Source organism: Mesoplodon mirus, assembly GCF_964341445.2.
Source record: "Mesoplodon mirus genome assembly, chromosome: 2".
Taxonomy (NCBI): Eukaryota; Metazoa; Chordata; class Mammalia; order Artiodactyla; family Ziphiidae; genus Mesoplodon; species Mesoplodon mirus.
Genome location: NC_138977.1, coordinates 79919077 through 79934531, shown reverse-complemented (window position 1 = coordinate 79934531; position 15455 = coordinate 79919077). Strand labels below are relative to the sequence as shown.

General features: G+C 40.3%; 1 protein-coding gene across 3 annotated transcripts in view; it reads right to left on the bottom strand.

The window, feature by feature from the left end:
* Positions 1-11775: 11775 nt before the first annotated feature.
* PGCKA1 (PDCD10 and GCKIII kinases associated 1) overlaps positions 11776-15455 on the bottom strand; it is an 86159-nt gene continuing 82479 nt past the window's right edge. For all 3 annotated transcript variants that reach the window (XM_082611680.1, XM_082611679.1, XM_082611681.1), the window contains 2 exons: positions 14824-14877; positions 11776-13784 (listed from right to left, as the gene is read on the bottom strand). In XM_082611680.1, the coding sequence (XP_082467806.1) occupies positions 12860-13784; positions 14824-14855 (957 nt within the window). In that variant the 5' untranslated portion in view covers positions 14856-14877 and the 3' untranslated portion in view covers positions 11776-12859. The remainder of the gene's footprint in view (positions 13785-14823; positions 14878-15455) is intronic.

Genomic DNA, 15455 nt, shown 5'->3' with positions numbered 1-15455 from the left:
TGGTCTGAAGAAAGGAAGGGAACGTACAGAGGGAAGAGAGGCAGTCCTGGTTTGCTGCCAAGGCCTAGATTCATTTGACCCTGAGGCCCAGCTGCCCTTCCGAGCTTTATGAACGTTCCAAGGACATCCCTCTTTTGTCTTACCTCCTTTGGGTTGAGTTTCTATCACTTCTGACAACAATCACAAAACCCCACAGTCGGTGCAATTATTCTCAGAAAAGTAGATACACGAGGAGTATCAGACATCCAGCCCTACAGCTGAGGCTGTCCAGCGCTGCCTCAGATCCATAGCCAGAGGCCCCGGCCCTGGTGTGGCATCTGCTCTGAAATGCTCTTGCAAACTCTCTCCGGACTTCGTTGCCTTAGGATAACCTCCCTTCCACCATCTTTCCTTGATTTGCCATAGGGCTCGCAACTGTAGCTCCCGTCAGAGCACAACTTTGGCATTCAGATGACTCTGGCCATCTGTGACCTTAAGGTTTTCAGATCCCAATCTTCTAACTGAAGATAATAGACTGAAGATAATATGTGCCTTTTAGGGAGGCCGTCAGGATTATTAAGAGTGTGGGCAGGTAGTGCATGTAGCATGGGGCTGGACACAGCCAGCACTGACTCAATGATCTGCCTTGGAGTTGCCATACTCAGTCCCTCTTTAGTGAAATAAATGATTGAGTGATGAGTATTTGGCCATATGAGTGTGGGTTCTTGATGTTTTTGCCACATTAAAATTGCTTCACATTGAAGATAGATCCGGGGTGGGGATGGGGGCGATTGGAGAGTAGGAAGGGTCAGGTAGAAGAGGCAACTTCTAAGATTCTGTCTGGGCCTGAGATTCTCCTGGAACCAGGTCAAATACCTTAAGTGAGAGGATGATCTCATTGCTCCAATGTTAAATGGAGCTGGATCTACAAGACAAGGGCTCTGTTCTTTCTCTGCATGTTCAGGCTCTCATTTTATCTTATCACTCTTAGGATAAGACATGAATGTGGTATAGTCTTACAAAGAACTTGACTTCTTTTTATTTGCAAGTCATTCTAACTGAGAAATTATAGAGAAATGCTCTTGGAATCATAACATGAAACCTAAATTACAAAATTTCTGGGTTTGATTATGGATGAATATCTTAATGTTGGCCAAATAAAAAAAACACCTAACAAAACAGTCCCTCTGAAATAACTAACCAACCCTACCAAACCCAAGATTTCTATCTTGCATTAAAAATGCATTTTATTTAATAAAAATGTATTTGTGGCAAGGGAGGATTAAAGAAGTAGGTTAGTTTTAATGCCTCAAATATTTATTTCAAACATAGCATGACAAAATTGTGACTAGGCATAAATTACTGTGTATCCTCCAACGGTTAAATGATGAAAATAATGAAAATAAATAATAATGATGAGAATACAAAATGTATTAAATTTGAAGTGCCCCCAAGATGCATGTTTACCTTGAGATGATTGTTAATAATGTAGGTAGAAAAGGACTTATCTAGTTTAGAAATAATTCAACATGATTAGAAGTGGTGCAGAAAGCTTTGGTGGTCATAGAAATCAAAATTTAGTTATTAAAAAAAAAGTGTAAATGCTACTCATAAAAATGTGGTCCAATGTGAGATGACCTTCACTGGGTAATGGAATCACATCTAACATTTATTATTTACCCAGTGCTGGGTATGTGCTAAGCACTTTATATTCTGTATCTCCTGTAAGTTGCATTACAGCTCAGGGGAGGCATAGCCACCACTTCCATTTTACAGGTGACAATACTGAGGAAAGGAATTTCAAGATACTTTGCACTGGCCGTTCATGTGATCATTGTAAAAACACAAATATCATTGGTCGTAGACAATCTCAGAGATTTTACAGATAAGACCTTGACTAACTTTTCAATTCTTTATTAAAATCTTCCTCAGAACCAGAAAAAGAAAAAAAAAAAACCCAAAAAACAAAAACCTTTCTTTCCCAATTGACAATACATGTAAGTTTACTTTTCCAATATTGGATTGTTCTTATCTCCACCACCTTGGTTTAAAGTTCCCCCAACTTTCAGATCTCAGAATTCACTTGATTGTTGTGATTGCTGCATTCGCTGAAATAATGGAGACCAAAGGCTTTTTTTTCTTAGAAATTTCACATTTTGATTCAGCCCTTCTTTTTTTCTGATGGCAACATGGCTGTCTCCACAGAGAGTCTGTATTACCTATTCCTTAAAAGGAAGCTTGTTGTTCAAACTGAGTTCAGCTGAGATTCTGCCACTGACTGTCTGTGTGACCACGGATGAATTAGATAGCTTTTTGAGCCTCCATTTCCTCATCTGTGAAATAGGGATAATCATACCTACAACTTATAGGGTCATGGTGGACTTAAGAAAGATGATGCATATGCAGAACTGAAACTGTACTAAATGCTTAAGAAATGGTAGTTTTAAAAAAAGTTAAGCTATATTTGCACCTATAAAAAAAACCATAATTTGCTGTCTCTCAGAAGTTATTACTGAATAACATTTCTATATCAATAACTGTATTATTTGGCAAATTATCTTGAAAGTGTCGGCAGATATGTTTTTCTTGTTATAAAATTTGTCTCTATAAACTTTTAAAAATAATTTTAGTCCATTTCTTTTTTTAAAATTAATGTATTTTATTAATTTATTTCTGGCTGCATTGGGTCTTCGTTGCTGTGTGTGGGCTTTCTCTAGTTGCGGCGAGCGGGTGTTACTCTTTGTTGCGGTGTGTGGGCTTCTCATTGTGGTGGCTTCTCTTGTTGCAGAGAATGGGCTCTAAGGGCATGGCCTTCAGTAGTTTGTGGCACATGGGCTTCAGTAGTTGTGGCACGTGGGCTCAGTAGTTGTGGCTCACGGGCTCTAGAGCACAGGCTCAGTAGTTGTGGCGCACGGGCTTAATTGCTCCATGGCATGTGGGCTTTTCCCAGACCAGGGCTCGAACCCGTGTCCCCTGCATTGGCAGGTGGATTCTTAACCACTGAACCACCAGGGAAGTCCAACTCTATAAACTTTTAATTTAAATACTGTACAGTTCTTGGTTTGTCTCCTGGACAATGGCTGACATCATGAAAATCTTAGAGCCTATAATCATATGGCTTCAAAAATGGGTAATTTAAAACTTTTGATTCTATTCTAGGCATGAACGTTTAAGACAGGGAGAGCACATTAGTTAATGAGAAGAGACCAGCAACTCCCTTTGGCCTGTAAAAATCTTCCCTTGTTTATATAAGGACCAAAGTTTATATGTACCAATCTTGATAGCTTTAGAGCTATTTTGGAGAATGAAGAAGGATGAGTAGAACCTGGAAATGGAATTATTTTTGTGGGATTTTCTTTTAAGGTTGGTAACTGCTGTCAAGAGAAAACTTTATGGTTTTGTTTTCAAAACAGCAAGAGCCCCACTAAACAAATATTCTAATCAGCCTGTCCTCCAACTGTCTCACTTATGTGAATTGGGAATGTGTAGATTTGATAAGGGAAATGAGTAAAATTCTTTGTCTACCTTCTGGTCTCTGGGTCATATTTTATCCTTGTTTCCTATTAACTATTCCAAAATGCTTCAAAGCTGAAAATACAGAAGTCTCCTAAAAAAATCAAGCTCAAAGTGTGAGATGAGGGTGAACACTAGCGATGAGTGGTATTGGGGAGGTATTTTCACGTTTGCTTGTATTCTGAGTGTATGGCTCACATGCACATGTAGGCCGTGTATCTTGTTGAAAATCTTAGTCCAGTTTTGTCTATTTAGAGTGCTTTTATAGATAGTTCATTTGAGCTTCTAAATCGGTGGTTTTCAAAGTAGGTTTCACATAACCCAGGGGTATGGGAAGAAAATATTAAAACCCGGATTGATATTTGTTATGTTAATACTGCTCTACAGAGTATATGGCATAGTACAAGAGGACGGTACATTTATTTGTAAACATACTTCTATTAGGGGTAGGAGTGTGACATTTTTTACTGATAACTGGTGCAAGATCAAAAAAGTGTGGCAAGTCATGCTCTAGTCTCAGAGTTTCTCCAAGTGTGGCTGGAGAAACACCCACATCAACTATGCAGATGCTGGGGCCCCACCCAAGACCTGCTGAGACCCAGCAACCTGCTTTTATAAAACAAGCACCCTGAAATTTGAGAATGTCTGCCTTCCACTTGGGATATAGGAAGGATCCCCATTTTACAGATGAGGAAACTCAGGCTCAGGAAAGTTAAGAAACTTAAACCCAAGGTCATACAATGAGCAAGAGGCACAGGTTGATTCCACCCCAGGTTGATTAGGGTTGAAGAGGGGCACGAGTGTGAGTGCCCGGCCCATGCTGTGTGGTCAGAACCTCCGAAGACCTGGAGGTCACCACGCATGGCTGCAGGGGTTAATCGCGGAGCCAACCCCCATGTACTTTTTCTACCATGAGGCACCAAGAGAAAAGTGACATCTGAGTCTCATGTCACAAATACACACCCTTTCCTTCTTTCCCCTCCAGGATTTGAAAGATTGAGTTCAAGATGACTGAAAAATGTGGTAAGCCAAGTTTCCCACTGCTTGGCCCCAAACATTGGTTTTCTTAAGGTTTTTGTCTCAGTTTGGGAGTAAGTTCCTCAGGGTAACATGACCTCGTGACGGAGACCAAACCTCCACTGGCTACTCAATTCCACTCTGTGCCCATCTTTCCACAGACAACCAGGCAGCCTCCTTATTCAAACGGAGCAGGGCGGCTGGAGTGAAATGCGTGACTAATACATGTAATTTATTTTCTCTCATATTCATCTAGACTGTGCTTCCACAGCCCTGAATTTATACCTTTATCACAATATATCCCAATCTCACAGTTAGCATTCGGAATCTTAATCAGCTGCATGATGTCTCCTCCACTGCATGTGAAAAGCTTTTAGTCTTTCATTCAACAAATAATGTACTGAGTCTCACCTGTGTCACACACCATCCTAGATCTAGGCAAAAGATGCTTGTTTATTATAGTCACTTTAGTTGAAAAAAAAATTGCTAATGGTCAACTCCAAGCATATTTAATAGATTTGCCTAGCATGTTGTTTCTTAGAGTGGCTGAGAGTGCTTCAAAAGTCAGCCTGTTATATGTCTACTAAAACCTAATACATTGGAGGAACTTATAAATTTAGTACATAAATAAATGAGCAACTTATTTCCGTAAGTTAACAGAGAAAGCGTTTACCATGAAAAATAAATGTCAGCTTGTCTCTGTTTAATTATCACCAGCTCTAAAATAGCAGGTTTTAAAAGGAACGAGGTTTACTCTAGAAGAAAAAATGAATAAACAGAAAGCAAGAATTTCCACATTTTCATCGAAAGACTCATTGTACAAATAGGAGTCCCCTTGATGCAGAATAAAGTTCAAGAGCAGAGGCCACGTTCCTGTGACTGCACACAGATGACAAAACTAAGGAAGTCAGATCTGTACTCATGTACTTGCATTTGGTGCTTCCTTCCGTCTTCCTAAGGCCTCCTGCTGGGAGACACTGATGAAGAGTTAAGATGAGAATGGGTGGGGGATAGGCGGGCAAGGTAGGCCTTGGGGATCAAGAGATACAGACTACTACATATGAAATAAATAAGCTACAAGGACGTAATGCACAACACAGGGAATACAGCCAATATCTTATAACTATAAATGGAGTATAACCTTTAAAAATTGTAAATCCTAATGGACAAATCATCCAAAATGAAAATAAATAAGGAAACACAAGCTTTAAATGATACATTAAACAAGATGGACTTAATTGATATTTATAGGACATTCCATCCAAAAACAACAGAACACACATTTTTCTCAAGTGCTCATGGAACATTCTCCAGGATAGATCATATCTTGGGTCACAAATCAAGCCTTGGTAAATTTAAGAAAATTGAAGTTGTATCAAGTATCTTTTCCGACCACAATGCTATGAGACTAGATATCAATTACAGGAAAAGAGCTGTAAAAAATACAAACACATGGAGGCTAAACAATACACTACTTAATAATGAAGTGATCACTGAAGAAATAAAAGAGGAAATTAAAAAATACCTAGAAATAAATGACAATGGAGACACGACGACCCAAAACCTATGGGATGCAGCAAAAGCAGTTCTAAGAGGGAAGTTTATAGCAATACAATCCCACCTTAAGAAACAGGAAACATCTCGAATAAACAACCTAACCTTGCACCTAAAGCAATTAGAGAAAGAAGAACAAAAACATCCCAAAGTTAGCAGAAGGAAAGAAATCATAAAAATCAGATCAGAAATAAATGAAAAAGAAATGAAGGAAATGATAGCAAAGATCAATAAAACTAAAAGCTGGTTCTTTGAGAAGATAAACAAAATTGATAAACCATTAGCCAGACTCATCAAGAAAAAAAGGGAGAAGACTCAAATCAATAGAATTAGAAATGAAAAAGGAGAAATAACAACTGACACTGCAGAAATACAAAAGATCATGAGAGATTACTATAAGCAACTCTATGCCAATAAAATGGACAACCTGGAAGAAATGGACAAATTCTTAGAAATGCACAACCTGCCAAGACTGAATCAGGAAGAAATAGAAAATATGAACAGACCAATCACAAGCACTGAAATTGAAACTGTGATAAAAAATCTTCCAACAAACAAAAGCCCAGGACCAGATGGCTTCACAGGCGAATTCTAACAAGCATTTAGAGAAGAGCTAACACCTATCCTTCTCAAACTCTTCCAAAATATAGCAGAGGGAGGAACACTCCCAAACTCATTCTACGAGGCCACCATCACCTTGATACCAAAACCAGACAAGGATGTCACAAAGAAAGAAAACTACAGGCCAATATCACTGATGAACATAGATGCAAAAATCCTCAACAAAATACTAGCAAACAGAATCCAACAGCACATTAAAAGGATCATACACCATGATCAAGTGGGGTTTATTCCAGGAATGCAAGGATTCTTCAATATATGCAAATCAGTCAACATGATACACCATATTAACAAATTGAAGGAGAAAAACCATATGATCATCTCAATAGATGCAGAGAAAGCTTTCGACAAAATTCAACACCCATTTATGATAAAAACCCTGCAGAAAGTATGCATAGAGGGAACTTTCCTCAACATAATAAAGGCCATATATGACAAACCCACAGCCAGCATCGTCCTCAATGGTGAAAAACTGAAACCATTTCCTCTAAGATCAGGAACAAGACAAGGCTGCCCACTCTCACCACTCTTATTCAACATAGTTTTGGAAGTTTTAGCCACAGCAATCAGAGAAGAAACGGAAATAAAAGGAATCCAAATTGGAAAAGAAGAAGTAAAGCTGTCACTGTTTGCAGATGACATGATACTATACATAGAGAATCCAAAAGATGCTACCAGAAAACTACTAGAGCTAATCAATGAATTTGGTAAAGTTGCAGGATACAAAATTAATGCACAGAAATCTCTGGCATTCCTATATACTAATGATGAAAAATCTGAAAGTGAAATCAAGAAAACACTCCCATTTACCATTGCAACAAAAAGAATAAAATATCTAGGAATAAACCTACCTAAGGAGACAAAAGACCTGTATGCAGAAAATTATAAGACACTGATGAAAGAAATTAAAGATGATACAAATAGATGGAGAGATGTACCATGTTCTTGGATTGGAAGAATCAACATTGTGAAAATGACTCTACTACCCAAAGCAATCTACAGATTCAATGCAATCCCTATCAAACTACCACTGGCATTTTTCACAGAACTAGAACAAAAAATTTCACAATTTGTATGGAAACACAAAAGACCCCGAATAGCCAAAGCAATCTTGAGAACGAAAAATGGAGCTGGAGGAATCAGGCTCCCTGACTTCAGACTATACTGCAAAGCTACAGTAATCAAGACAGTATGGTAGTGGCACAAAAAACAGAAAGATAGATCAATGGAACAGGATAGAAAGCCCAGAGATAAACCCACGCACATATGGTCACCTTATCTTTGATAAAGGAGGCAGGAATGTACAGTGGAGAAAGGACAGTCTCTTCAATAAGTGGTGCTGGGAAAACTGGACAGGGACATGTAAAAGTATGAGATTAGATCACTCCCTAACACCATACACAAAAATAAGCTCAAAATGGATTACAGACCTAAATGTAAGGCCAGACACTATCAAACTCTTAGAGGAAAACATAGGCAGAACACTCTATGACATAAATCACAGCAAGATCCTTTTTGACCCACCTCCTAGAGAAATGGAAATAAAGACAAAAATAAACACATGGGACCTAATGAAACTTAAAAGCTTTTGCACAGCAAAGGAAACCATGAACAAGACCAAAAGACAACCCTCAGAATGGGAGAAAATATTTGTAAATGAAGCAACTGACAAAGGATTAATCTCCAAAATTTATAAGCAGCTCATGCAGCTCAATAACAAAAAAACAAACAACCCAATCCAAAAATGGGCAGAAGACTTAAATAGACATTTCTCCACAGAAGATATACAGACTGCCAACAAACACATGAAAGGATGCTCAACATCTTTGCTCATTAGAGACATGCAAATCAAAACTACAATGAGATATCATCTCACACCAGTCAGAATGGCCATCATCAAAAAATCTAGAAACAATAAATGCTGGAGAGGGTGTGGAAAAAAAGGAACACTCTTGCACTGCTGGTGGGAATGTGAATTGGTACAGCCACTATGGAGAACGGTATGGAGGTTCCTTAAAAAACTACAAATAGAACTACCATATGACCCAGCATTCCCACTACTGGGCATATACCCTGAGAAAACCATAATTCAAAAAGAGACATGTACCAAAATGTTCATAGCAGCCCTATTTACAATAGCCCGGAGATGGAAACAACCTAAGTGTCCATCATCAGATGAATGGGTAAAGAAGATATGGCACATATATACAATGGAATATTACTCAGCCATAAAAAGAAATGAAATTGAGCTATTTGTAATGAGGTGGGTGGACCTAGAGTCTGTCATACAGAGTGAAGTAAGTCAGAAAGAGAAAGACAAATACTGTATGCTGACACATATATATGGAATTTAAGGGAAAAAAATGTCATGAAGAACATAGGGGTAAGACAGGAATAAAGACACAGACCTACTAGAGAATGGACTTGAGGATATGGGGAGGGGGAAGGGTAAGCTGTGACAAAGTGAAAGAGTGGCATGGACATATATACACTACCAAACGTAAGGTAGATAGCTAGTGGGAAGCAGCCGCATAGCACAGGGAGATCAGCTCGGTGCTTTGTGACCGCCTGGAGGGGTGGGATAGGGAGGGTGGGAGGGAGACGCAAAAGGGAGGGGATATGGGAACATATGTATATGTATAACTGATTAAATTTGATATAAAAAAATTGTAAATCACTATGCTGTACAACTGAAACATATAATACTGTACATCAACTATACCTCAATTAAAAAAAAAAAAGAAGAAAAGAGATAATCTTGCCCTTAGGGTCAGGGCAGAGGAAGACAGAAAGAGGAAAACGGTGACTGGCTAACAGTTACTGAACGTGGACAAATGGGCGTGTGCTAAGAACCTGAAATTCTCTTTAATCCCTTGTGGATCTGCTTTTACAGTTATAACGATATGCTACCATCTGCCTTGGAAACCAGGGGAAAACATCTAATTTCATATTTGTATGATAGCTCAACTCTCAGTAAAAAGTGAAATGTAACTTCCTAGCTTAAGAAAACTACATGTAATATAGAAATAATCTTATATCAAAATCAAGATTTAACATGGTAAATATCCATGCAATGCAGTTTGCTAAGATCAAGGAGACTGTGATGTCCACTTCTTTATATATATATATATATATATATATATATATATATATATATGTATATATTTAATTGGAGTATAGTTGGTTTACAATATTGTGTTAGTTTATACTGTACAGCAAAGTGAATCAGCTATACATATACATATATCCCCTCCTTTCTGGATTGTGATGTCCACTTCTAATCAAAGCCAGTGCCTTACATTCAGAGTGCATCTATGCTGTCAGACTGTCCAGAATGTTTGAAAAGCATCACTATCACCAGCATCACTTTTGATAAGGGGTGGCACCAGGCTGCAGAAAGAAGACACTACACAGAGCAGGATTCTCAGCTGCTAGACAAGCTGCGGGAAAAAGCTAAAATCTGGAGTTTCTTCTTAACCTAAAGATTCTGACATTTGCCCTGATGTCCTTTGGTGGAGCCTAGATATTGGGGCCAGGGCTGCTTTTAGCAAAACACATGAAATTCTGTTAAACTTTTTGAAGCAGTTATTCACATATAAAGAATCTTTAAAAGTCGAGAGTTTTTAATCATGGTGAATTCTCTGTAGCAGTCCTAAAATGTAAAATTAGGTAAACATGTAAATGCAGAAGTGTGTTTCTGTGCCAGGGAAAGAGACTTGTCTGCAGGAATACCTCACCTTCCCCTTTCCTTGTCCGATTTTTCTTCTTTCATCCTTCTGTTTTGGAGATACCCATGGGAAACTGGGAAGGCTGTAGCTGTCCAGTCCTCTTTCCTCCTTGAACCAAAGGTTCAGACCCCTCCTGTGTCACACTAACTGTAAATAATATCGTTCAATCTCTTGCAAATCAGCTCTATCCCGGGCTTTTGTGTTTCGAGGACCTGGTGTGGCAGATTGTAAGCAGACCATCTCATAACTCAACGTCCATTCTCCCCCTTCTCCGTAACTGAATCCTGAATTTAGTTGGGAAAGCCATGCTCATAGCTAGAAAGGTAAGACTTCCTAGCCTTTCTGGCAGCTGGATGAGACCAGTAACCAGATGTTGACCAATGAGAAACAAGTGGAAAGGTTGAATTACACTTCTAGAAGGTCCTTAATAGAGAGGGAGTGAGATCTTCTGACCCGTTATTCTTTTTCCTGCATGGAAAGCAAATGAGTGACTGGAGCCCCAGCAGCCATTGTGGACCACGCAGTAATCTTGAGAAGGAAGCCAAGTGATAGAAGGAACATAAGTCGCTGATACCGTGGCATCCTCTACCAGCTTGGACTGCTACCTCCAGACTTCTTTTACATAAAAGGTAAATAAATCTCTATTTTTATAAGACATTTATCACATGCAGCTGGACCTGATCCCAACAGGTACACTTAGGAAATTGTTGAAGGAACCACTTTAAAATATTAAGCATCTGGTGTACTAAATAGAACGGTAAACCAACAATGCAATTAGCAATGCCAACAGTTTAGCCGTTAAAAGCTCTGAGTGACCTTATATGTAGAGATGGCTTGTCATCAAGCAAACCCAGGGAAATGGTCTGTCTGTTAGGCTCAGAAATCATGTTTATGTTGAATAATTACCAAAATGGAGTGATGACATTATGACAATCTCTAGAAATACATATTATTATTATTCTCAATTAATGGGCAAATAGAAGGGATACATTACTTGCCCAAGGTCGCATGCAAAGCTGGAAATCCAACCAAGGTCAGATTTCAGAGCCTGTGTTATGAAACACCATAATAAAGCATCCTCCATGTTCGTATTTTTCTAAATACTCTTGACCATCCTCTAAATTCTCCATCAAGCCATGTCTAAATGGCTGTCCTTGTTTATAAATTAGAAGGCTGAAACCCAGAGAGGGCTATTCATCCTAAAGGTCACATCTGCACAGGTAATCATGGTATCAAGAGTTTGAACTACAGAGACAGAGAGTCAAAGCCTTTCTTGGCAAACCAACCTAGTCTCCTCCTCACCTGTAATTTAATAGTCTAGCTGTTTAAATTGAAAGAAACATCAAGGGCCACTAATGCTCAGTCTGGGAAAATTAGAAGCATTTTTTTTTTTTTTTTTTTTTTTTTTGTGATACGCGGGCCTCTCACTGTTGCGGCCTCTCCCGTTGCAGAGTACTGGCTCCGGACGCGCAGGCTCAGTGGCCATGGCTCAAGGGGCCCAGCTGCTCTGTGGCATGTGGGATCTTCCTGGACCGGGGCACGAACCCGTGTCCCCTGCATCGGCAGGCGGACTCTCAACCACTGAGCCACCAGGGAAGCCCTAGAAGCACTTTTGAGTTAAGACACACAGACACATATGTTGCTATATTTTAATCACAATCAGACATTAACATGGCACAAAACACTCCATCTATCTCTTTGCTGCTCCAAATCTCATGAACTTAAAACCTGAATTTGACACAAGCAGTTTAAATAATTATTTTGACCAGACTCCCCAATTCCAAAGGAGATTAAAAAGTAATAATGTAAAAAAATTAAGGTCAAGGTGTCCTGATATCACAGCTAATGACTAACCATGTGTTTACGGGCGGCTCGTGCTCCACCCTGAAAGCTGCTGAGCTTCACCCTCAGTCCAACAAGTGGTTAGTTATTAGTTCCCTGGGTGATTGTCCCTGAAGGTAAACCATACATTAGGCACTTTAAGTGGGGGTAGTTACCTTTCTCGGGTTGGGTATAACGTTTGGCTCTCAAAAGCAAGATAGAGAATTTATAGTCAAACAGAATGTTCTGTGAATCTGTGCCCTTGGGATGAAGCGCTGGGACATCAGCGCATCCTCAGGGACATCTGCACCAGATGTTCTGGGGGAGTCGTGCGGGGTGCCGAGCAGGCTGTTTAATGTCTGCATGCTCTGTGGACACGAGCACTGTGGCCCACTCTTTTATTCTCGTGTCTCGAGTTTTAGCCCATCTAGACGGTGGTACTCTCCGTATTTAACAAGCGGTGTGGCCCAGGCGCTCACAGCCATCAGAACAGGTGCTGGGTGTCAACCACCGGTAAGGCTGCACCCATCTGCGCTGCAGTCATCAGCTCTGTGTCTAAGGAGCAAACCCAGCCCCATGTACGCCCAGCGCAACGCTGGCTTCCTTGCCGGCGCAAAGCCGCTCCCCTACTCTGCCTCATCCACATCTTCTCCCGCAGTAGCTGCCTCTAAAGCAGCCAGGGCTTCGGCCACCTCCGCGTCCTCATCCGCCATCTCCCCACTCGCATCTCCAGGGGAGCCCTGGGTCTCCTCCCACCCGTTTCTCGAATCGACCACAGGCACGTCCTGAGCAGGATCCTCTTCTTTAAAGTACACACTTAGAACTTCAGTTGCCACGGCCTCGTTTAACGAATCCCAGCTCCTCTTCACCGAGGGCATATTGAAACCACGCTCCCCCGCCCCGGGGTGAGCGCCCTGCCGGGGCTCCTCCTCCGTGTGACTCTTGAAAAGGCAGTCCTTTTCTTCGCGATCAACGTGATCAGCGTCGTCGTCGGCTGAGCCCCACAGCGGAGGGTAATCCGGGGCGGGTATGTGGAGGACGTGGTCTGGGACTTCCCAGGCGGGGTGCCCTGCCGCGCAAGACGTGCTGGAGTCGCCATTTCCGATGACACGGGTCTCTCCTGAAGCCAGCAGCACGCAGTCCGGTTGCCTGGCACTTCCTCCTTCAAGGAAGGGCCGAGTCGTGTGACCCTTGTTTGTGGCACTGGCCCAGGAGCCCCTGTCCCCCTGGGGGCACCCGGGATCGCCAGCGAGCTGCGCAGCGGGGCCGAGGCCATTGACGGCCCCGCCAGTCTTCTCAGCGCAGGGTCCCCCCGCCGTGTCCCCCGGGAGAAGCGGTCCTTGGGGCGGCCCGCAGGGCTCCTGCGGAGCAGCCGTTTGGGTCCTGCTCGCGGTCCTCTTGGAGCTCTCGCTCGGAGGGTCATCCTTGTGTACCAACACTTCGAGGCTCTGTTTGCCTTTTAACTTAACGGCATCGTCTTCATCTAACTTGCAGCTGTTTACTTCGTTGACGTAACCAGGGGAGGGCACTTGAACTGGATCGAAGAGATAGCTGGGGTGAGGAGAAGGGAGACCAGTCGGGTTAAGTATTAACTTTATTAATAACTAACTTTCATTATTAATATTTCTACTACAGGCTCCGCTGTTTTCTATGATTCCTGTTAATTTCCGTGATTACTCTTTAAGTCTATATGTGTACCTCATTAAATATATATAGTTGGTATAAAAATGTTCTACCAACTGGAAATAGATCTTAAGAAGGGATTCAAAAAAGGGCAGGAAGAAGTTACAGAGCAAAGTGGGTCATGAAATCGAAAAACAAACAAAAAATGTAAATAAATAAAACAAATATCCAACAACAGGAAAATAACTGGTTAAGAACTGATGGTTCAACCCCTCAATGGAATATTATGTAGTCATTAAAATATGAAGTCTGGACTGGCATGAAAGATACTTACAATAAATATTTTTTTGAATAGAGCCTAATATCAGATTATAATTATAGTAGAATAAAACTTATATATGTATGTAGGTGTGTGTGTGTGTATATATATACCTATATCTATCTACATATAGATCTATATATAGATAGATATAGATACGGAATAGAACTAACATAATAAAGATAGTTTTGTTAAGGAAGCAAAATCATCAGTTAATTTTTCCCCTTTATTTTATACAGAATTATATTCATGTTGCCCAAATTTTTATGAAATAGAATCTGGACAAAATTAAAAGCACATATGTGACTGAGGTGTTTTCAGTGATGCCATTTCAGGCACCTTCTAAAACTCAAACTTTTCTTTGCATTGAAGCTCTCTGGAGAAATGTAAATTCAACCCAAACCAAATTCAGCCTCAGAGAAAGACAGCGTTCCCAACACACTCTGAGCATTGCTCAAAAAAAGTTTAAAAATCCAGGCCTCGTGTTCTTTTAAATGACATTAAAGTGGTTCCAAACTCTTAATTTCCTGGCAATGGTGGTCATGCCCCAAGCTGGGTGAATGCATTGAACCCATGCAGGGTGTTTAAAGTGCTTGCATGGTAATCACAAATTCCTCCATTCGGATGGGACATTTTGTTCAATGTTACCTTTGTAGCATTTTACAGCACCTGCACCCCATCTGGATTACTTTTTGTTATCATCTGGAAAAAAAGGCATAAAAAGGAGAGAACAGAGTGAAGGACATTTTATTTTATTTTATTTTAAAAATAAAAAGTGTTCGTTTTATTGTAGGAAGATACATTAATTCTTTGAAATCAGAGTGAAAGGGTTGTACGATTTAATTCTATATAAATGACTGAATATACAAAGTGTCAAATATAAACAGTAGTGTAAAATAAATTGGCAAAAATAATTATTCAACCAGTAGCAATACTTAAGACTACCATTTGAAAGATCTTCTATAAAGAATGGAAAAATACTGTTATAAGATTTTACAGCACAGAATTGAATTCCATCCTAATTCATTACTATTATACTTCTTCAGTATTAGTGGACCCACATTATCTCCAGTCAATTCGTTGTGTTTATCGTGTGAACCATCACAGGCAGGAAACGTCTTAGAACGCCAACACCTACAATTAGCTGCTTTAGTAAGACACAAATCTTCAATGTTTATTTCATTCACCACTTTGGGATTTTCCTTTTGTATTTTAAGATTAATCAAGTTATCCTTCTGCTGCTTTTTCTTCAGGAGGAATGGACGAACCGCAAGGTAGTG